The sequence below is a fragment of the Archocentrus centrarchus genome, chromosome 7 (genome assembly GCF_007364275.1).
Source record: "Archocentrus centrarchus isolate MPI-CPG fArcCen1 chromosome 7, fArcCen1, whole genome shotgun sequence".
Lineage (NCBI taxonomy): Eukaryota > Metazoa > Chordata > Actinopteri > Cichliformes > Cichlidae > Archocentrus > Archocentrus centrarchus.
In genome coordinates, this window is record NC_044352.1 from 7,753,006 (window position 1) to 7,777,225 (window position 24,220).

Genomic DNA, 24,220 nt, shown 5'->3' on the forward strand with positions numbered 1-24,220 from the left:
CATTATAGATGTGCAATCAACAAATCGGCAGCACTGACATCGCTGTGTGATGCTATCATGTCAACATGAACTAAAATCTGAGAGATATTTCCAGCACCTTATTGAATGTATGCCCCCCAAAATTAAGTCAGTCAGAAGGTAAAAGGGAAGGTCCACCCAGGTACTAACAAGGTATAACTAATTTTTTTTGCAGACATGTGACCATTATCCAAGGGATGTTAACTTGTTTGCCATTTTGGATTAAATTCATTTCAATTTTATTAATAGAATAGAATAGAATGCCTTTATTGTCATTATACAGGATGTACAATGAGATTGGATTTATATAGCATATTTATTTTATATGCTATATTGTTCTTTCTTTGTGAATTTTCATGCTTAAATATTTTTTTTGCTGATTTTTAGTTTGTTTTTTGGTGGTCTGGGAACAGACACCCCTTCCCTTTAAGCAGCTGTCTTCTCATTGGCTGTCCCTCACAAACAGAAGGTTTGAACAGCACGTGGGTGGGGCTATAGCCAGCGCCTTGTGTCTGAGGTGACCATATCTCTAACTGGCATTATACAAAGTGAGAAAAAAAGGTGTCTGAAACTAAGTGTTTACATAAGTCTGAACTGTTGACTCACAGAGATAACTTTTACATAAACTGCCCTCATTATTTGAATCTTTGTCCATGTTTAATATAAGCATCCACCACTGCAACAGTATTTATAGTACAGATATTGCCTTTAATATAAAGACTACTTACATGTTATCATATTGTCATATTTTGGAACATAACAAATGCAAGAACCCAAATGCAGGACGCTAAGGGGCAGAGTGCAGGAAGAAAAGACAAGTCATTTATTTTTGGCTGTTACAAAGTCCATAAAACTAAATCCAAAAAGGGTCCAACACTGTGGAGCAGATAGGCAGGGAATTATGTGCAATACAACATGACAAAGGGCAAGAAAAAAAAAGAGAGAGAGAAAAAGAGGCACAGCTATATATAAACAGGGGAACTGGGGGAATAAGGAACAGCTGGGTACACAGATGGAACTAATCAGGGATAAAGAGACAAGGAAGTAAAACCAGATATAAGACACAAGGGACAAAAGGCTACCAAAATAAAAGAGGATGTATGACAAGGGAATACCTAATGCAGAGATAGAGACTGGACAAGATACGGGAGCACAGAGGGGAGACAGAATAAACTAAAACTCAAAGAATTAAATGTATATCACAAGCAGAAACTAGACTGCAAAAAGCAGCAAAACTAAAACTAAGAAAACCTGAGAAGAAGCCAACCAGAAAATATCTGCTATCTGCAAAGAATACAAAACTCAAAACACAGGCACAAAACCCAGGGTCCATGACAACAAACTGGCACTGTCCCATTTATAAAATAACATGCAATGATACAATAATGACTAAATCAAATAATTTTTAAATTAAAAATTATCATAGTTTAGTTGTGATGCAAATGGAATACTGTAAATTGATAGCATTTGAAACCAAGCACACCGTCAGCTTCTGGCTGCCAGTTTTGGATGCTGTGTGCTTTCATTTCGCCTCAGTGCTCCATCCACACAGACGATCTGATTTCCTTGAGAAGCTCTCTGCATTTGTGGTCATGCTCCATCATCACTAGCAAACAGGGCCCAGAATCCTTAAAATTTCACTACATTCTAGGCTAATAAATAAATTAGTAGCAAGAAATCATTATTCCCCAACAGATCCTTGAGCTTCAAAGCCTAGAATAAAAATTTATGTAAAGCCATATTTCTGACTCACTGCTCACTCATGCAGGCATTGTTACTTGCTGTCAATGTCCAGGGGCCATTTTTAGGAATATATTGTTTCTTGTCTCTGGCACGGCGTTAGGTCATCATCATTTTATCACCTCCTCGGATCCCTTATATCTCTCCTAAGCCCCTCCACCCCCACTCCTCCTCCAGTTGTTGGACTTCTTCGGGGGTTGTTCAGTAATCTCAACATTATCGCTTAGTGGGCAGAAAAGCAAGCAGTCTTCTCCTTGGCACACAAACTTTATTGAACCACCAAATGATTTTACGACAAAATCCCTTGCTCATGTTAAATTCAAGATTGGCAACTTAAAGAATGCACAGATGGTTGTGGGGGTTGTTGGGGGGGGGGGGGGGGGGGGTAGCTAAAACTAAAAACAAATACTGTATGAAGTTGTGTTCGATGTGAGACTGTGTACAACACTCTGCAGCTTAATGAGCGGAAAAGACAGCAGTATTGAGCAGAGCGAGGCACAGCAAGAAAAACAACGAGCAGCTCTCCTCAGTTCACAGATCAATGAGCGATAGTCATCAATAACACCAACCCACAAGCACGACTTTTATAAAGAATCCAGAGGAGACCAGATACTTAGTCACTTCAGACTATTTCTCATGTGTGTTCAGTGTAAACGGACTATTCTGGGAAGGTCATTACAGGCTGATAAGTAGCATAATTTATTAGATGTGACTGTGACTAAAAGCCAAATTCATTGTAATAAAACATCCATAGGGTAGAATATGAAGCAATGTAAAGACAGTAAATGACTTGTAGAGACAAGGAAATACTTTGAGTCACTCAAATTCAATTCTGTTTTATGTTAATATCACCAGTTCACAACAGCAGTCATCTCACTGTGCTTTATGTAGTAAAGTAAGAGCTATATGATATTATAAAAGGAACCTCAACAATCAGAATGGTGAACGTGGGAAGGAAGAACTACCTTTTACCAGGAAGAGTGCTGAAATAGGCTCGGGGAGGGGCTGCCACCTGCTTCAACCCCCCCAACATCTGACCTTTGGGGGGTTGGAAGTGGAGAGAAAAGGGAGACCGTAAAAAACAAACAGGATAAAACAAGACTACACTCAACAGCCACTTTGTTAGGTACACCTGTTCAAATGCTTCCTAATGCAAATATCCAATCAGCCAATCACATGGCAGCAAATTGGTGCATTTAGGCATGAAGACATTTTAAAGAACAACTGATAAAGTTCAAACCAAGCCTCAGAATGGGGAAGAACGGTGATTTAGGTGACATGATTGATTGCTGATCTACTGGGACTTTCCCACACAGCCATTTCTGGGGTCTATAGAGAGTGGTCTGAAAAAGAGAAAATATCCAGTGAGCAGCAGTTCTCTGAGGCCAGAGGTGAAAGGCTAGATTGGAAGCTGATTGGAAGGCAACAGTAACTCAAATAACCACTTGTTAAAAATATTATATGCCGCAGAACATATCTGTGTCCCATGGCAGTTGTGAAGGCAAAACGGGGTTCAACCTAATAGTAACAAGATATACATAATAAAATGACCAGTGAGAGTATGTTTGTGCGCTAACATGTTCTTGTTTATACGAATGTTTCAACTTTGTTTTAAAGTTTGTTTAACCTTTTGATTGGTGATGATCCAAATCCTAACACTGATTGTAATCCTAGGCAATCAGATGTAATTATTATTAATTATTATGTAATTTTTGTTAAATTGTTCTCCAGAGTCTTGTAATCAAGTAACAACAAAGATAATGACTCTAACTCACACACATCAAAAATTATTCACATAAAAATAAATTCTCCAAAATACAGGGTTCAAATAGGGTCAGGATTACCATCAGACCTCAGAGGGTTAAAAAATGAATCCAAATGGAAACAAATTAATAACACTGAATGTTTATCAAAAACAAAAAATCAGGGATTTTGAACAACTAAAATGAGATAAGTAAATGACTTTCGGAAAGTTTTCAGGGCTGCAGTGAGAAACATTCAGCACATTCAGCAGAGCATTCATTCACTTATGGGTCTGCAGACAGGTCACCAAGTCCAGTTTTAGCATTTTGCCATCAAGTGTCAAGCCTCACAGCAAATCCTCACTTTAACAATTTGAGTCAAAAGCGTTTTTTTGTTGGGTTTTTTTTGCACATAAAGGCTTGAGAATGTCGGCAGAATCAGCTCCAGGTTTTGGAGTTTGTCTGTGTCAGACATGTTGTCACTGCTGGGAAAAAAAGAAAAAAAATTGGTTTAACATGATGGATGTCAGCATGCACACTCACTCACCATGAATTCTCAAGACAGACACATACAGGCTTAATTGGACATCACACACACCTTTGTACTAGGGAGCTGGCATGTTGAGCCTGACTGGAGTGCCTTATGCTCCTCTGGGTGACCTATAAATGTTGCATTACTTGTGTGAAAACAGCTTTAATCAAGTGCTCTGATTTAACATCGTTTCATCTCCAAGTTAGCACCGAGCCCCAGAGTGCAGAGCGGTGATTCCCCTTCTTTTCATCAGGCCATCGTGAGGTCTTTGGCTTTGAGTAAAATAACTAAACAGTGATTGTGTTAACAAAACTTTAAGGAAACCCATCCACTTCTTGTTTAGAGATTTTAATGTGCACTAAAGAAGCACACTGACTTCTAGTGCCAAAGCGTGCCTGAGAAATGATTAATGCAGTGCAGATGTTACTGACTGGCACCAAAACAGCCTGCGTTTCTACAAGAACAATCAAAGTGTCACTTTATGCTTTTACAACGCCTGACATTTCTGCTGTGCTCTCACATTATGGCTAAACCTTCACACCCTTCAAGCACAATCCCTCACATCCGCAGCACAGAAAGCCAAATCTCAGCTGTACGTCTGAGGAGACGTTAAGACTGCAGCACTCAGACAGACGTGTCGGGATTTGCCAATCAGTGCGGTTCTCTCTGGGCTCATTTAAGGTGATTAGGGGTCTGTGCAACCTTAATACTTGGACTAATAACTCACACAGGACAGATAACAGGACACTCATTCTTCTTGAGACTATTAGCTCAGTAGGGACTCAACACAGGACCATCTGCTGTGCTTGGGAAGTTTTTGTCTGTAAGGTAATCTGAAACATAGAAAACATTCTTATATTAGAGATCTTAATGGTACAAACCTGTTTCTAAGACTCACTGACAGTTTGATTACACTGGAGTCCTCCTCTGTAAACTCAACATCCTCTGTTTGGATTTACCGCTGTTGGCAACAATCTGGTAACATATCCAAAGTTTTGACAACAGCAAAAATGAAATTCTCTTTGGCATCATAGTGCTGATCAGGAAGTCAGTCATAATTTTGTAATTAAAACAATGTAATCCAGCTGGATGTCCTCAAGGACGTTATGTGGAAGTGTTGAACTTCCTTTACTCACTTAAATAGCCGAATTCTGTTGGCGTTGATATGGATCTAATAATTCTAATAATTCTAATTGATGGGAATGGCAGTGATCAGTTTGCAACTCTGGTCCAAATCATGGACAAAGACGTATGACTTGACACCACTTCCTCCCACTCTGCAAAAGTGAGACCGTCTGTGAATACTGCTCCTCCAAAGCTCAAATGTTACCACATGTGTCTGTAACTTCACTTAGCTGAGCTGCCATAACTCACCATTGTCCTCGACTGTCATGGGAGCATCCTATACATTAAGAATTTTCAAGATGAAACATTTTCCATAGAACATGCTTATGCACATTTTTGAGACACACAATAGCATTACCTTAGTGATCACATTAGTCTTTCGGAACAAATGTTTGTAATCACTGTGCCTGGTTCTGCCAGAGGTCTCCTCCATTTAAATGGGAGTTCTTCCTTCCTGCTGTCACCAAGTGATGCTCGTAGGTATTCCCTTTTGTATTGTAAGGTCTTTACTTCACAATATTACAGTAAGTGCCTTAGATAACTGTTGGTGTAAATTGGTGCTACATAAAAGATTAAACTGACTAAATTTAACTGAACTAAGTAAAAAAAAAAAAAAAAAACCCTCTAGTAATGGTAGTTGATGGGTTAAAAAAAAACAGTTTTGCCGGCTGCAATATCATGAGTGGCCACTAGCTGAACGAGTCGCAGGGACTGCGACAGGGACAGTCTGTGGACAAACTGAAAAATGTGGGATTAAGTTTAATTAATGGTCCCCAGGGGATAAATTCTGCTGACAACAGTGACCTGACTTTTCCTCTTGAGACTTCATGAAGTCGACATTTGGGTTTTGAATGAAATGCCTCAACAGTTATTGGATGGATTGGCATTAAAACTTAACTGAGACATTCATGGTGTCTTGACATTTATCAGGTCAAAATTAATTCCCCCACCCTCCCAGATTATTTGACTTACAACTAAACTCATGCAAAACTGAAAAACTCGCAATTTCACGACTCTTAGCTGAAATAAATGCTGCACAAAGTGAAGGCTTTCACAAAGAGAACACAAAAGGAGTTAAAACAAGAGTCTGGATTTTAAATATTTCTTTTTGATAAATTACAGATCTATGGAAACAAAAAAAAAGTTTGGAAAGAGTGCAAATATTTCAGTCCATGCTGTGTTTTTCTCAGTGGAAAGTGAGGCATGTACTGTTAGTCACCCCATACATGGTTTAGTCTGCAGGTGCACATTGTTAATAATTTAGGGCTTGATTGGAAACCACTGAGTCCAATTGCCAGCTGGTCACATCATACCAAACACATTAGCGTCATATAATTCTGAAACATTAGCATCTTCCCATGCACATAATAAAACACTGGAAATGGAAGTCACAGATTCACAGTAAACAGGTCAAATCTAATTCATTTAACTAATTTAATAAAAAAAGGTACATTTATATTTATTGTTTCTCAAACTATTTTGTGTCCTTGTGAACCTGTGGCATTGCCCAAATGTCCTTGATGAATGGACGGTGTCCCAGACATTCTTTGCAAATGTAAGATACAGTAAATATAAACTTTTTTTCCCCCCACAATACTACATATGTAATCATTCCCAAATGATCAACAAATGGTGTAAAATACAGAGGACATGTTTTCTTCTTTATGGGTTTCCATTCTTTTAATAATTCATAACTGTTTTTCTCATTGTCTGTGTAGATTCTCAGTCATCCAGGTCATAGTAGTCTCTGGAGCTTGAAAAAGGCGACTGGACTTCTTTTTGTTTCTTGAAGACGTTTCACCTCTCATCCGAAAGGCTTCTTCAGTTCTCAACCAAATGGTGGAGAGACCCAGGTATTTAAACCCCTGTGGGTGTAGTCCCCTGGAGGTGGTTTAAATACCTGGGTCTCTCCACCATTTGGTTGAGAACTGAAGAAGCCTTTCGGATGAGAGGTGAAACGTCTTCAAGAAACAAAAAGAAGTCCAGTCGCCTTTTTCAAGCTCCAGAGACTGTTTTTCTCATTGTTTGCAAATGCAAAGGCTGAGACAGATCAAAGGATTTATGAACTTCCACTCATGTCTTTTTTAGAGCTGTCTAGCCTTAAGGAAATAAACACAGTGTGGACCTTTGTGGGGGCTGCTTGCATAGTGTAAAATGTATGCAAAGAAATGTAGAAGCATGCCAAATGACTAAGCATTGACAGGGATTACAATTAGTCCTCAAGGTGGCTGTAGAGCCTCAGTAAGCAATCTTATAATGTAACAATCAATTAAGAAATGTATGGTATTATGCTTCTGTCTAGAAATTATTAGATTCTTCCAGTAGGAAAATTCATCATTAAGGTTGGTTATTAGTGCTTACAGCTCCCTTTTGGGCAGTACTGTCCTTGTTTCATATCCATCTGCACTTTCATATCCTGTCATCTCTCTAACAACGAAATAAAAATGTCCTCCTATAAACAGAGGAACTATAAAGAAAATGCATGCAATACAACTCTCCTACCTGCAGTATGCTTCATGATAAAATATGATAAAAGCTCACAATAGACCTGCATCTTTGCTGCATCTAACCTGAAACAAATGGTGCAGAGATCCAAGAACAGGCTCACAATGCAGCTGTTTTTTGAGCCAAAAATGCAAAGGCAAGTGTTGCATTATTCTGCATGAAATTTACTCTTCAGTGCATTTTTTATGTGTAATCTGCGCTCTATATAGGTAGCTAGTCTCAGCTGTGCGAATCATCAGGCCATCAGACATCTTCAGATGTAGTGCATTATGCAGTCCTTGCTTCACTGAGCGCTGTAGTGGTTACAAAGAGCTGACTTTAAACAGAATCTAAGCATTGATCCCAGAAACAAACCTTCAGTGAGAGACAATACACTTAGTGTACATCACTTCACGCAGGATCGAAGCATCCGTGCTGAATGTCAGTGTGAAACTAAAAGAGATTTTTTCACATTCATACGTGTGTGTGTGTGTGTGTGTGTGTGTGTGTGTGTGTGTGTGTGTGTGTGTGTTTGTGTGTGTGTGTGTGTGTGTGTGTGTGTGTGTGTGTGTGTGTGTGTGTGTGTGTGTGTGTGTGTGTGTGTTTGTGTGTTTGTGTCTGTGTGTGTTTTCCCACAGGAAAGTGTTGACCTTGGAGAGATCATGTTCTCACTATGCTACCTGCCCACTGCAGGCAGACTTACACTTACTGTCATCAAGTGCAGGAACCTAAAGGCCATGGACATCACTGGATACTCAGGTGTGTTGTGTTGTGTTGTGTTGTGTTGTGTTGTGTTGTGTTGTGTTGTGTTGTGTTGTGTTGTGACAGCTGCAGTGACTCAAAATGAATGGTCCTACTTTGAGTATCCACTTGTAAGCATGTCAGATGAAATGAACAAACAGTGGAAAGCTTGCCTCCCTAATGCTGCGTTCTGTTTATATCAGTAAATATTAATATGAAGCACTTCCATTATTAAGACAATGTCAGCAAATAGTTTCAGGCGGTCTGTTTATTTTAATGCTCCGCCATTCCACTTTTCTATTAAACGATTTCTCTACAACACTGATATCACTTGTAAAATGTGACATTTATCGCACATTAAATGCCAGGCTTCAAGTGTAATTCAGAGTGAATGTGATAATTTTCCTCCCGTGTTTAATGACATTTCAAATTTCTTTTTATGTTATTCACAATTTTAATCCTCTGAGTTTTCAGGGATTTCGCTGACTGCCATTATTTCAATCTATTGAACTGTGCCTTTAAGCATAATGGGCTGTTTGTTGTTGTTTTTTTGTTGTTTGTTTTTTCTTTAAGGCAGCTTACATATGACTAGTATAATAGCGCATAAAAAGTGATTTATCACTGACAGATGAAGACTGAAATCTGCATTCAGGAGACGCTCAGTCATGCTTTTTAGAAGATATCTATGGCCTCCCATTCTCTTTGGTTAGGCATTGACTCATCTACATTACTGATTCCTGGTTCCCCAGAGTTGCTTTCATGTTAATACTGTTAACACGGTATTCATCGAATATGTTTGAAGATGTTTCGGCAGTTAAGGCAACCACTGAAGCTTTGTTGTTTTTAATAATGCCAGAAGCCTGATCTCCATGATAATTGCTGCTCTGGCAGCGCCTGAAAGAGACCGACAACTTGGAGGCTGTCCAAACATAATGATATTCAATTATAAAGCCGCATTTTCTGTCCTTGTTTATCTTCTTCTCCTCTCACCGATCAGATCCCTACGTGAAAGTGTCGCTCATCTGTGATGGGAGACGTTTGAAAAAGAAGAAGACGAGCATTAAAAAGAACACCCTGAATCCCAGCTACAATGAGGCCATCATCTTTGACATCCCACCAGACAGTATGGACCACGTCAGCCTGCACATCTCTGTCATGGACTATGATTTGTACGTATTTACTTGAGCTGAACCTGCGATAAATAACTTATTCCATAATAATGAATATGATAATTTTGTGTTTTCAGCCTTTCATTGAACATCTGAAGATACCACAGCAGTTGTGATGGCTCGACTGATAGAAGCAGAAATAAATGTAATAAGTGTCCAAGTGTAGTGGTTATAATTCTTTAAAGGCCAATTTGGTGAGAATAAGGCTGTTATTCCTGGGACCTCCTTGTCCTTCCACACCCTCTACACAGAGGAACAGCGCAGGCACTAATGGCAGCAGACATTACACTGATTAAGTCAGAAATAGCATGAAATGAAGGAGTGGAGGTGGGTTGCAAAGTGGTTTGCATGAGCTGCAGCAACTGTGTGCAGGTTGTAGCACCTTAATAAGTACCCCCCATATAAGATTCGCCAGTAGGTTGTGCAGAAGCGACTCAGCTATGAAAATCAGCTGATGTAGGCTTGCACTGAGATAAGCTCATTTGCCTGGAACAATAGCTGAGTTTGAATGAAAAGGATGATTTTGGTTCAGATTCAGATAACTTTATTGAAAAAAAAAAGGGCAATTAATTTGCAGCTTACCCACACAACCCACTCACACAATCATACTCACGCAACCTACGAGCCTTAAACACTAATCACAAAAACTGCTCTGTGTCGAGGCACAGCGCTTTAGATAACACTAAACAGTAAAAGACATGAAAGAGAATAAATGAAAAATAAATGGGCAGATTAACAAAAAAAAACAATTGTCTAAAATGAACAATCATAAAAAGAAGTTCATCTACGTTGCCCCTGTCAAAGTGATTTAATAGCTGAAAAATTGAAGGATTTTTAAGTATTTATTTGTTGGTACACTGAAGCTATACTAGTCAAAAAAAAAAAAAAAAAAAGGTTTCATGTCATGAAATATGTTCTCAATCTTTGTTTTGAATCCATTTCTCAGTGCATCATTTTAATGTCTTCAAAAACCCAAACATATTCTGTGAGTAGGTTTTGGTTCTGATTGGCTGATTTTAGTCAGTACAGTTAGCACTTGTACACTTCAAAATTGGTTCAGAACACAATAGAGCAGTGCATGCACAACATTATCATCAGTGACACCTCACCGCAACTGAGTGAATCTGACCGCAGACGGTCTATTAACATGATGGATACCGGCATGCATGTTTTAGTTGTTGCTGCATTCTTGAATGTTCACCATCTGTGAACTGGTTTTCTTGGTGGAAATCTTAACTGGACAGAGGTACTGAGATGAGGTGCTACAACCTGTACTTCTGCCATTCCCATAGCAGCACCCTTCCTTGCAGCTGTTTCAGCAAGGCAATGCCTGTCGCCACACTACAAGAGTAGCGCTTTATAGATCTGGAACATATCCAGACACTTCCTTTGCCAGCATTTAGTCCCAATGTGTCTGATACTGAACAAGCCTGCGACTAAATGCTGGGTCGACATGTTCATCAGAGGTAACCACAGCTAATGACCACTGCACAGCTGCAGGCTGCTCTCAGCTAGGAATGGAGACCTCAACAACAGATCTGAACTTGTGTCCATGCCTAGAAAGGAGACTGCTTGCATCACATCTAGAACAGGACATATTAGATGTCTTGTATCATCTTTATGCGGCTGCTCCCTTTAGGGATCACCAAAGCAGATCATCATGCCTCCATCCTCACCCTAACCATTGTCCATATCTCTTCTGTCACACCAACCGTCTGCATGTCCTCTCTCACTACAGTCACAAATCTTCTCCCTGGCAGCTCCATCTTCAACATCCTCTGTTTCCACTATCCCGCCTCTACACATATCCAAACCACCTCAGCCTTGCCTCTCTAGCTGTGTCTCAACCTGAGCTGTCCCTCTGATATACTCATTTCTGATCCTGTCCCTCCTTTCTTTTTTGACTTTTTTGAATTTCAAAGGTTATTGTGGTCCCATAATAACTAAATACTTGGGATGAAGTGCTGCAGGAGATGTTTTTGATGAGGCACAAGCAATTTGGGGGGGAAGAATTGTAGTTATTCAGAAACTGAAGATAAAGGGGGAAAATTGAATATATTTCAGACAGCTGCTAGAAAAAGCACGTGTTAAGTCATATTCTATCTTTCTTATTAACAGAACAGTACCAGGATTAAAAGTGTTTTCTTTACAGTCTGCTATTCTGTCAGGATTCAATCCGGTGGTGCAAATAATCTATGGGATTATGTGTTGCTTGCATTTACACTTCACATTATTAACGATACAGAGATCAGCTCTGAAGCGAATCAGTTCTACTTTCACGGAGACAATCAGCTGCGGATCCACCACATCAACTGGCGGGACAACCACGCTCAGATTTGTGTCTCCTCTGATTACAAAAATGGACATCTTACAGTTATAAACCATGTGATGTATGAGATGTCACGTCAAGTTAAATCAGACTTACTCATACCAGTGTGTGTGTCCCCACAGGGTAGGTCATAATGAGATCATTGGTGTGATGAGGGTTGGATGCAGTGCTGAGGGACTTGGCAGGGACCACTGGAACGAAATGCTGGCCTATCCGCGGAAGCCCATTGCACATTGGCACCCCCTGCTGGAGCCCAAGAAATCTGAGAAGGAGGTAAGTTTAAAGATGGATTACTCTGTACATGTTTATGATTTTGGATGAGGAATGAGTTGGTAATTCTCAGCCTACTTAAGGAACACTGCTGTAGGGAAGAGGCGTTGAACTGTGACGGGCTCTGAAGGAGAGACTTGAGGTAGGAAAACTACTGCTCGAGGTTACAGCAAAGGTCGTCGCTGTGCTTTGGAAATGAAGTTTAAAGTTAGTCATTTGTGTTATTTATCAGTGCTCTCTGTAGCGGCAACTGGCAAACTGCTTATTGAGGCATACTGTTATCTCTAAAAGCCAAAGCAAAGAAAAGCAGCTAATAAGTAGCACAGTCTTATGTTTCCTGTGTGCTTTACAAGTAGGAGTCAAAAGAAGTCAAGACTTGAAATTACATCATTTTTATACCAAAAGATCATAATGGTGACAAAAATGGCCATGTTTAAAATATTCTTATTATTGTTACTTTTGTTTGAAACTCTCCCATTTATTCAAAAGGTGGCCCACTGCGCTTGGTTTCCAACTCCGTATTTTCATTCTTAGATAAAAAGTAATCCTTGCTTTTCTTATACTGGGCTTTGGTGCAGCCTGTCAGTTGATCCACTGTCTCTAATGAGCCTCCCTAAAGTTGGTTTAAAGTTTAAACCAACTTTCTTGTGATTGGCTGACCAATCAAAGAGAAAATTGAACAGAACTTGGGTGGGGCTTCTATGCTCATAATTAGAGCTACACTATATTAACGAAGTCCCCTCTCGCTGACATTATGCAGAGCCAAGAGTGGAAAAAAACCTTCTGAAATGGAACTTTTAGAACAGTCTGAACCCTGGGCTTATTTGCATATACACTTTGCTACACCTGTTAACACAAACATTTAATCAGCCAATCACATGGCAGCAACTCGATGCTTTTGGGCGTGTAGACACCATCTAGATGACCTGCTGAAGTTAAAACCAAGTACCAGAATGAGGAAGAAAGGTGATTTAAGTGGCTTCGAATGCGGCATGGCTGTTGGTTCCCGACAGGGTGGTCTGAGCATTTCAGAAACTGCTGATCTGCTGGGATTTTCCCTCACAGCCATCTCTAGGGTTTACAGAGAATGATCGAAAAAGAGAAAATATCCTGTGAGCGGCAGCTCTCTGGTTGAAAATGTCTTGTTGATGCCAGAGGTCACAGCTAAATGGCCAAACTGCTTTAAGGTGCTAGGAAGGCAGCAGAAACTCAAATAAGACCTCTACTAAATCTTTCCCACAAGCATTGTGCCAGTGCTTAATCTAGAATAAACTTGATGCATTTTCACCACTCCTGTCAGCTAAGAACAGGAAATTGAGGCTACAGTTCCCGCAGGCTCAACAAAATTCGATAAGAAGAATATTTTCTTGGCACATTTTCGGCCCTGTATTACAAGATGATTGATCATTGATCATTGATTATTAGGGTTTAATCCCGGGATCCGGGATTCCCGGGAAATGCGATCAGAACCATTTCCCGTTTCCCGGGAAACGTTAGACGGGAAACCGGGAAAAAAGTCGCGCGCGTCGATTTGACTTTCAGAAAGAAAAGAAAGCTTCAGAATGTTAAATTTAAGGAAATATTGAGAGAAGGGTTCGTTTAATGCGAAAAGCATTACTCTTCATTTCAGGCACGTTCAGCCTCCGTTTAAGGCTTCAGCCTTCATCGCAAGCGTTTTAATAGAGGTATTACACAGTTGTACTTTTTTCCTCTTTAATTTGTTAAAATCGTAGGCAATGTGTTTACCCTAAGGTATTTTGTATTATATAATTTTATATTATTATATATTGTTATATTGCATTATATAGCCTATAAAATATGCCTGCCCTGAACAATAAAGAAATATCTGTTTAACTTCGAGTGTTTCTTTTCCTCGTTTGCAGCCGCTTACTAACAACCATGAATTAGGATACGGGCCTAATGGGTGAAGAAATTATCATGAAATAGATTGCTTTAACATATTTCGCTTTTAAAATGGAGTTGAGTAAAATGTATATTTTTTAGGCTATAAGGATTGGCCAGTTTTTCAAAAGACGATTCACAGCGAACCTACTTTAACCCTCAGACACGGTGTTATAAATTTGCTGTTGCCAGAATGGCAATGACCAAGTCGTAGTGCATTACTCAAGGCCCTGTGTTATGCCATATTATAGTGTAGTACGGTAGTTAACTTTTCAATGACTATTACAGCGTTCCACTGGTGGAGATACAGTGTAACAGATGTCGCCACGACAGCGTGGCTGAGCCATTATCAATGCTGTGGAGATGAACCGTATTGTTTTGCACCAGCAGTTGTAAAATATCTTGGTATAATTCCATGTACAATGGAGGAATATTCGAATTATATTTGTTAAGGGAGTGTTGAGGAACGATACAACACCGCATAGCTCGAGCACTCAAATGCCGAGATGTAGGTTTTATTGCGTTAATCAAGCCAACGTTGCCCCCTACTGGGCATAACAGGACATAGCTGGAAAGCTACCTCTACAATATCACAATAGGTTAAGGCCGACACAGGCTACAGAAGGCCTAATTAAAATAAATAAATAAATAAACTTTTTCCCGGGATTCCCGGGAAATGGCTCGTCATTTCCCGGGATTTGATTCATGTCATTTTCGGGAAAAATATTAAACCCTATTGATTATACACCACAGCCTACCTGAGTATTATTGCTGACCGTATCCCTGCCTTTATGACCACACTGTACTCATCTTCTGATGGCTGCTTCCAGCAGAATAACAAACCACAAATCTCAGCTCATCTCAAACTGGTTTCTTGAACATGACATTGAGTTTACTGTACTCAAATAGTCTCAGCAGTCGCCAGATGTCAATCCAATAGAGCACCTTTGGGATGATGTCGTAAAACGGGAGATTCACATCATAGATGTGCAGCCCACAAATCTGCAGCAACTGTGTGATGCTGTTGTGTCAATATTGACCAGAAACTCTGGGGAAGGTTTCCAGCACCATGTTGAATCTATGCCATGAAGAACTAAGGCAATTCTGAAGACAAATAGGGGTCCAGCCTCAGTACAAGCAAGGTGCACCTACTGTAATGAAGTGGCTGCTGTGTGTATAAGGACAGAAAACAATGAAAACACCTTCTACAGTAGGTCCACTTTAAATGCAAAGGCGGTTATACGAAGCAAAAATCAAACAGAACACATATGAAGCAAATTAAAAAACAGTAATAACTTTAGGAAGCAGTGTTGCATTTCCATCAAATGCAACATTGCTGAACCCAGGGCAACAAATTCAGTGCTTAATTCTGACAAAGTGTTATAGGCGCCGCCATTCCAAAACTTGATGTCAAGTTTTATTATACACAAGCCAGCACTAAAGATAATAACTACAGCTTTCTCTATTTCTATTATAATTACAACCAAATTATAAAGGCATTTTACAGCTAGATGTGAATCTATTAAGTTTTCAGCTCCAAAAAATATATATATAAAATAACACTTAGGACAATAACAGGAAGGTGATTAGGAGCTTTATTTTGTTTTAATTTCACCATTTTGAGGCACAGAAGAAGAAATGCTGATGAGATATTTTACTTTTTATGACGAGGTTTCATGCATTTTACCAGTTACTGAACGTTCTTGACACACTGGTGCTCTCCTTTGTTTTGACCTGTATTGAAAGCAGCCAAAGCAACATATGTGTTATGAATCACTGCCTTGTGTCTGTGTGTCCTGTAGTGGAAGGCGAGGACAGCCAGTTTTGACAGCCAGGGTTCCTGCCCCTCACCCAGGCCTCCTGCCAGTCCCTGAGCAGAGCCACCTGTGACCCAGCAGCTCAGAAGAGGGTTTCCTTCCTCCTGATAAACCACTTCCTGTCTGTCTGATTGAGGAGAAACGCACCCCCATCCTCTCTCCCTTTCTCTCTCTATTTCTCCCTTCCTCAAGTCTAGTCTCTGAGCACTCCCAAGAACTGATCTAGGACTACTCTCAGTCAAGTTGTGTAAAGCCCACTCTATTTTGGGGTTAAAATTTAGGGTCCTTAATTTGAAATGTGGGTGTTGTGATGGCCCAGAGTCATTTGCTGGACGTGCAGTCTGCAGACATTTGATACTGAACCGTCTGAGCTGAGGCGAGCTGATTCCAGTGTCCTCTCAGGAGACTTTCCAAACACTGAAGATTCAACACTGCACTGCAGAGACGCTGTCTCAGTTGGATATCACTCTCTGAAAGCAGCGGAAGTTTCACAGAGGGAAGCTGAGGATACGGCTTCAGTAGAAAAGGAGAAGATCATAAGGGATCTGAAGCTATTTCAAAACTCTACAGCTGTATAAGAATAAACGATACTGAGTGTAGCATTTTGAAAATATTAGACATAGAACCACTCTACTATTCGTTATTGTTTGTGACGCTCCAGCTGTACTTCCAGTTTCATCATTAACAAAAGCAATTATCAGATCTCCAGCTTATCAAGGAGAGGCCGGCTCAGACTGAAACTAATATATTCTCAGCCTGACAAATTGCAGCTTTAGTGTGTTTTCAAAAGCAGCCGCTTTACATGACAACGAAGAAAAACAGCAGGATTATTGGGATTCACAGAAGAGCAAATTGGCTGCAGTGCAGACTTTTTTGGGTCTTTGTCAGTTTTCAATACAAGAGGTAGGAGCTTAAATTACCTGACAAAGACACAGCCAGATTTTAAAAGACAAAATAGAATTCTGACAGACTTTTCATCGAGGGATCCGCAAAGGTTTCTGTAAACAGGGATATTGAGAGCACACTTTACACACCCTTACCTCTTTCTCTGATTGATGTTCGCTTTTGAGCAATCTCACCCTCTCTTCCAGGTGAAAACTCGCACCAATGCTCATGTTTTCCTTCCGAGAAAGACACTTTTCCAAACCACTTCTGTCACATTTTTTAAAATCTGATTTTGGTGGATGTGTATAGCTTTATGTACAGGCATCTGCTGGTTACTGTACTGTATGTATGTTTTATCTAATATAATGCTAAGGCTAGATTTAAAAAAAAAAAAAAAGACATTTTAAATTTATGTAGCCTTGCTGGTGGTAATGATTAAAAAACTAAATGAAAAGAAGAAAGTCCTTTTTAGAAACATTCAACTTTCTTGATGTTAATTCTGTCTAAATATACTAAGAGATCCCTGTACGGGGATAAATGATGTTGGATCTGTAATATGTGGCTTATGGAGGATATTTGATGTGATAAGAAAAAAGAAATTTTGATCTGTATCAGTATTATTACTTTAATTGGTCCCTGGGTAGTATTAGCTCTCTTTACAGTAATTCGAGTTTTAGTTGGAAATAAGATTTGTAAAAGCCCAGCTGAGCTGATACAGTTTGTGTATCCATGCAGTACACATCTTTGACGTGTTTGAAACAACTGCCTTTACACCAGATGCTGTACCAAGTTACAGTTTTGAATTTGGATGATAGCATTGCTTTATTGTACTGACTTTACACACAAGCATCCAGCTGCAGTTCTGCTGCCAGTGTATACGCAGTCATCTGCTTACAGAAATTAGTGGAAGTGCTGATGATGCAATTTCACTCACTCAATTAAGCCCTCTCACAGTTCTCACACACAGCAAAGACTAAATAACGAGTGTTGGCTTAATTAAGCATTCACTTGTCTTGGACAAGTTATCAACTCTTGTCTTTTTTGGTTTGGGTTTTATTTTTTTCCAATTGTGTTTAGCTTATAGACTGTATATAAAAAATGGACATAATGATGTTACCCATTGGTTAATACAGTCCTGTTGTGAAGCATCAAGCTGAGCATTTTTACCATCACCGTCTTCGTGTTTTGGAATTATATGTAATGATTTTTGCTTCAGCCGCCACTGCTTAGCCGCTCGGTATCCATCAGCTGCTTCCGGAATCCTACAGGCTACCCAAGCCTGATAGGACTCCTTCTTCAGCGTGATGGCTCCTATCACCTCTGGTGTGCACCATCTGGTTCAAGTATTACCACTACAACAGGCACCAACCACCTTGCAGCCACAGCTCTGTACAGCAGCCTTAACAATAGAGGTGCGGAACATGGTCCATTTGAACTCAATGTCCTCAGCCTCCTTCGGAATGCTGTCGAAGTTTTGCCGGAGTGGGAGTTGAAGATCTTGCGAACTGGGGCCTCTGCCAGGTGTTCCCAGTGCACCCTCACAATATGTTTTGATGCGCCAGGTATGTCCAGCATCCTCCCCCTCCACCTGATCCAACTTACCACCAGGTGGTGATCAGTTGACAGCTCATCTCCTCTCTTCACCTGAGTGTCCAGAAGATACAGCTGCAGATCTGATGATATGAGTGCAAAATCGATCATCGACCTGTGACCTAGGGTGTCCTGGTGCCACATGCACTCATGAACGCCCTCATGCTCAAATACGGTGATTGTTATGGACAAACTGTGGTTTGCACATAAGTCCACCACTTGGGTTCAGATCAGGCAGGCCATTCCTCCCAATCACAGCCCTCCAGGTCTCACTGTCATTGCCCACATGAGCGTTGAAGTCTCCCAGTAGAAGACTTCAACGCACCAGATGGTGCACCCTCAAACACTCTGCCCAGCAACTCCAAGAAGACTGGATACTCTGAACTGTCATTTGGATGACAGTCAGGGAAACAACCCTCTCATCCACTGGTGGAAATGCCAGCATACAGGCACCAGGGTGATAGAAGGATACCCACCCCAGCCCACCACCTCTCACTGACAGACTGTCAGTGAGAGTCCAGACAGACTGTCCAGCCCCTCTCCAGGAGACTGGTTCCAGAACCCAGGCTGTGCACTGAGGTGAGCCCAACTATAACTAGCCGGTATCTCTCAACCTCACATACTAGTTCAGGCTCGTTCCCCACCAGAGAGGTGACGTTCCATGTTCCAAAAGTGAGTCTTGATAGCCGGGGATCGGTCCACACTGCACCTGACCCCTACAGTGCCTCCTGTGGGTGGTGGGCCTACAGGAGGGCGGGCCCATGGGCACCACGGGTTAAGGCCTGGTCACCAGGCGCTCTCCCTTGAGTACCCTCCCCCAGGCTTGGCTCCAGGTTCCAGTAACCCTATGTCAGGCAGGGTAAACTGGTCCCTTGTTGTATCTGCCATAAGGGTTGTTGGAATTGTTGGAGAATGTCTGGCCCCTCACCCAGGACCAATTTGCCTGGGAAGACCCTAACAGGGGGCAAAGGTCCCCCAGACAACATAGCCCCTGGAATCACTGGGGCAAACAAATTCCTCCACCATGATAAGGTGGCAATTCACGGCGGAGAAATAAATATTATATTGCATTCAATAAGACTTGAAACTGGTGACTGAGGCCTCTTTGATAAAGTGTTTACTGAGGTCACACATTCAGCTCTTTAGCAGCCACAGGAGCAGTCCTCTGCTAACCATTAGAAAGAGCACATCTTTAAACCATTTTCAGAATTGACTTCACTTTTCAAACCAAGAAGGTATGTACATCTTTTATTTACAGTCTATGGTTTAGCTTCAAATCTTATTATTAACTCTTAAGGAAAAAAAAAAAAGCCTCAACCTTTGTGACTTCACTCTACAGCAGTTTTCACACATGAACTTAAAAATATCAGGAGACTCAGTTCAGGAAATTGTCTAAGTTGTCCTTTCTCACATGTAGCACACAATAGGAAGTAATCAGAAGTGTTGGAAATAATACCTTTTGGTTTAGACAAAGGTGCTGACTGACTCGTGCAGGACACATAACAATCATTCACAAGCTGTAAAATTTCCAGACTGTTAGCTGCACTGTTCTCAAATCAGCACAATCAATTATCGTACAGATTTATTTTTTTTTGGGAGCTGACAGGTTAAAAGACCTGATGTCTGATGCTACAGAAACATTTATTTGAGTTTTTATATATTCTCCGTCACGATGCTAGAAAATCTTAGCACCCAGCACTTCAAGTGCATTTGTGAAAACAGCTTATGTATCATCATAAAAATTACAGATAAACAGCATGCTGTGCAGGCAGTTTTTTGTCAGGGCAAAATGAAGCACAAACAGCAAAAAAACTGTTGTGGTATTACACAAAATTATTAAAAGCCATTTCATGATTCCTAGCTGGCTGCAGGAATGACCTTGAGTCTGCTCTCTTGTGATCAAGTTTGAAACTTAAGTTGAAAAGTTTTTAATTGAAAATACTTTGTAATGGAGGTTCAAAAGAGCTTTGTGATGAGACAAAAGCATAATTTGGCTTCACACACAAGGGGCAGAAAACCTTCCTTCCATCTCATAGAACTGTGTTAGTTTTCTGGTCTGAAAAGAATGAATGAATTTTTATAAAATGGTTCATCGTTTTGTACAGTAAAGCATGGGGAATAAACACATTATTAGGTGGTACATTTACGTCAGGTGGCAACCATAAAGTTAGGAAATCCCACTGATAAAAAGGAACACATATACAATACACAATTTAAATTTGGCCAGTCTCTCCTTTATGCTCATCTCACTGAGGGTGCGCTCCGCTTTTATAACATGGACCTCGACCTCGGTCACACTGTCTTATACTGACCCGACTTTCATGTAAGAGGATCCTCACTGGTAATGAGAACTTTATAATCACCTAGAATTTTACTGGTTTCTAGCAAGTGAATCCTTATTTTTAAATACTAAAAAATGCCCCTAAAGTTATAAAGATATTCCATGGCTTTCTACCTCCCTGTTGTCTGCTCACACACAACTCTTTGTAAACAAGAAACCCAGGGATGCATTTTAATTAAAAATAATAATAATAATAATGGCTAATTGAAGCACTGTATAACTTTGTAACCAGAATTAAAAAGTATTTCATAATTTTCTGGAGTTAAAATCAGCACATTTAGACAGACCAGACATGATAATATGGAGCGTAAATGTCAAGCAGGGAGGCTGACAGGCAACATTCAAATATTATATTTGGTAGGGCTTGTACAGATAATTCTTTTCTGATATGAGGACCATTTATTGAATCATAATTTTGTATTATATCAACGGCAGCCCGCAGCGAATTTAATCTGATATTTAACAATGCTTTTGGCAATGGCACACAACTGTCTAGACATCTCTGGGAAAGGAATATTTAAACTCAGCTGCAGGCTGCTGCACCATGAACATGCTATTTATCAGAGTCTGTGACAATGTCATTGAAAAATCAGGGCCAGGCAGATGGATTCAGCAGATCCAGCAGGATCTGTTTTAGCCATTTCCTTCATGGGAAGTTTACCTACAGTGAGCAGTTTAGTACTGCCGTGTTTCTGCAAGAGGCTGAGATGACAAAGCGGGGGCAGCTGATGGGTGGACAGGTCAGCATCTACAGAGCCGTGGCATTTCTCTAATTGGCACTTGTTATAGTGAGAATGAGTCAGTGGATTATTGTTTGTGCTTGACGTAATCCATCATAGCATCAACACTCCTTTCACAGATATTTGAAATTTGCTCTCATCCCCACCGTCGTTTTCAATGGTGAAATCCCTCTCTAGACTAACGCCATTATTCATAGATTTCTAATATCTTATTTAAATGTAAAATTTGAAACAAGTGGTTGAATTATTATAATGTAGTTTCTGTTTGTTCTTTTATAAAATGTGCTTTATGATGGTCTAACAGTGTGGTGTGTTTTCATAGTAGATAAAATCTGTTTAATCAACTGCCTCAGTTTATGGACTGTTTAAAGACCTTCTGGCTTCACCTAATATTGTAATGTTTCTTGATATGATCTCGTATCCCTTCCAACTGTTATGATAGCACTGAATTTCACGTTTTTTATCGAACATTTTGTATTTGTAATAATAGAAATGTTTGAGAAACTGTTCGTTCAGACAAATGTCTATTATGGGTTCCTTTTAGATCATTGAGACTCAAAAATCTGAGTGACCCAGTGTGTAATAAACTGAAATGGCATACAGTATTTCCACCACATTCTTTTGTTTTAACAAGTCTGAAAATCCACATCAGAAAATTGCTTGTTGTTTTTTTTTTCTCCCACGGGGCGTGATGTGTTATCAGTTCTGTGACATGATTTTCTTTTCTTTGATTAAAAGACTTCTGCAAAATAGGCTCTGTGCTGCGAGTTTTCTGGCAAACACACCATATAATGACAACACAGCCAGCAGCTTAACAAGCAGGAATGAGCGCGGAGGAAATGGGATTCTGACTGAATCAAATGATCAAATTAAATGAGGGGTGGACACACACACGTGCACACACACACCAAACAGCAGTTAGGACTTGACAGGCTCTAATAAGCTGAATGGCATTTTCATGGTTTTGTTTGCTTTATGTTGGTTTATATTTAAGATGCTTGCTGAGCTGTGTACTGTATTTGCTATGTATAAATTCTGTAGGGTGACTGAAAAGCTTCTGAAAGCCTTTGATAGCCATCTAATACTGTGTTACCGTGCAGGAATAATGAACGTGGCCTTCAGTTATTGATTGTGCTGGATCGGTGTCTGTGAGAGTGAATAAAAGTAATAAGTAATAAGGGGTTAATATTATTGGCTTTTCCCCAAGTAGTGGGGAAATGACCTGAAGAAAAGGCCTCCATTGAGTATGTTGAGTTACTTCCACGATTTTTAATTTTTTTGCTTATAAAGAAGAGTTATTCTGCTTATTCACACTTACACAATGGGAAAAGTTCAGCACATTTTGTTCAAGCATCCCAACACAATGCTGTTTGTCTCAGAGCAGAAAGAAAAAGGAGAAATAATCACTTCTTGCTACGCTAACTTAATTTGTTATTGTCAATTTGTTATAGGCCATTTCTTCAGGTCACCCTCAGAGGTGTGATCTCTGGTATTTTTACAAGAACTGATGCTGACAGACCTATTTAGCTGATTCCAAAAGTCTGAAAACGACCATCATTGGTATTTAAGATACACTATGTTAGCAGCTCTATGGTATAATGGTTTACACATTTGGCTCACAAGCAAAAGACCTCTGGTTCAATCCGAGGAAGAGACAAATCCCAACAGGAAGAGCATCTGGTGTAATTATTGCTTTGGTGGTTTGTGGGTAAGGGAGCAGTCAAAGGTAGCTTAACTTAAAATTCCCTATATTCTGGAGGACTGAACAATGAGTCACATATACATGTTGCTTCAGCGCTTGACATCTTTTCTCACATGATCATCATAGTAACAACAACCAAACAATAACAGGGCAACCTAACTGAGCTGCCATTAGCAGTTTGTATAAGCCAAGCTCTCCACCTTTATCATAGAAAGATGCAATAATCAACTTCTCCCTTATTTGAGGCTAAATTACACAAGCAATTAGCCCGCTCTCTGGATAATTACATAATGGGATTTGATTGGCTACTGGCAGCACTGGGCCACTTAAAGAAAAGCAACATTTGATTAGCCGGCACTTGAAAAGCTGAACTCTCAACTTTTCAGCACTAGTCCCACAAGCAAAGTGAAGCAGTTCAGCTCAGCAGTGCATCATTTCAGCATCAGGCTGTATTTTTGAAGATCCGACTGTTTACGTGACCATTCCTTGTCTTGAACTTTAGATTTTCTGATTGTCTGTAATGTAAAACTACCGCCAGATATTAATTCACATGTAAGCTGCTTTCCAGCCACCATTAACCACTCTGGCCTCGGCCTGAGCCATCTAACACTGATGGGGAACATTTTTCTGTAGAATGAATACTTTCTTGATATGTTAGGTAGAATTTGCCAGTAATACAGTTATATGTGTAGTGAGGTGTTTTCAGTATTTTATTTCTACTTTTGCTAAAGGAATGCTTCTAAAAAAAATCCCTACATTTCTAGACAACTATAGTAGTAATAACATTTTTACAATTCTACAGCCAGGAAGGAGTGCAGCAAGAGGCTGTGATAGCCGTATATTTTAAACTGCTCCAGTTTGTTTTGTTAAAGAAAGTTTTATTTATGTTTTATTTATTTACTTTTTGGGGTGCGGGGTAGGAGGCAGGGATCTCATAAGTCACAGATTACTGGATTTTGTAATCTGTGACTATGAGATGAAGGAGAACATGCAGAAGGTTGATGTGGATGCTAGGATGCTAGAGATAGGGTGAGATGGAGTCAGATTATCTGCTGTGGCGAGCCCCAAAGGGAGCAGTCAGAAGAGGAAGAAA

At 40.1% G+C, this 24,220-nt stretch overlaps 1 protein-coding gene across 1 annotated transcript in view; it reads left to right on the forward strand.

Moving 5' to 3' along the window:
- Positions 1-16,512, forward strand: part of syt6a (synaptotagmin VIa) — an 82,318-nt gene extending 65,806 nt beyond the window's left edge. The window contains exons 5-8 of the mRNA XM_030734100.1: positions 8,280-8,400; positions 9,380-9,551; positions 12,003-12,153; positions 15,855-16,512. Coding sequence (XP_030589960.1) covers positions 8,280-8,400; positions 9,380-9,551; positions 12,003-12,153; positions 15,855-15,926 — 516 coding nt within the window. The 3' untranslated portion in view covers positions 15,927-16,512. The remainder of the gene's footprint in view (positions 1-8,279; positions 8,401-9,379; positions 9,552-12,002; positions 12,154-15,854) is intronic.
- The last annotated feature ends 7,708 nt before the right edge of the window (positions 16,513-24,220 follow it).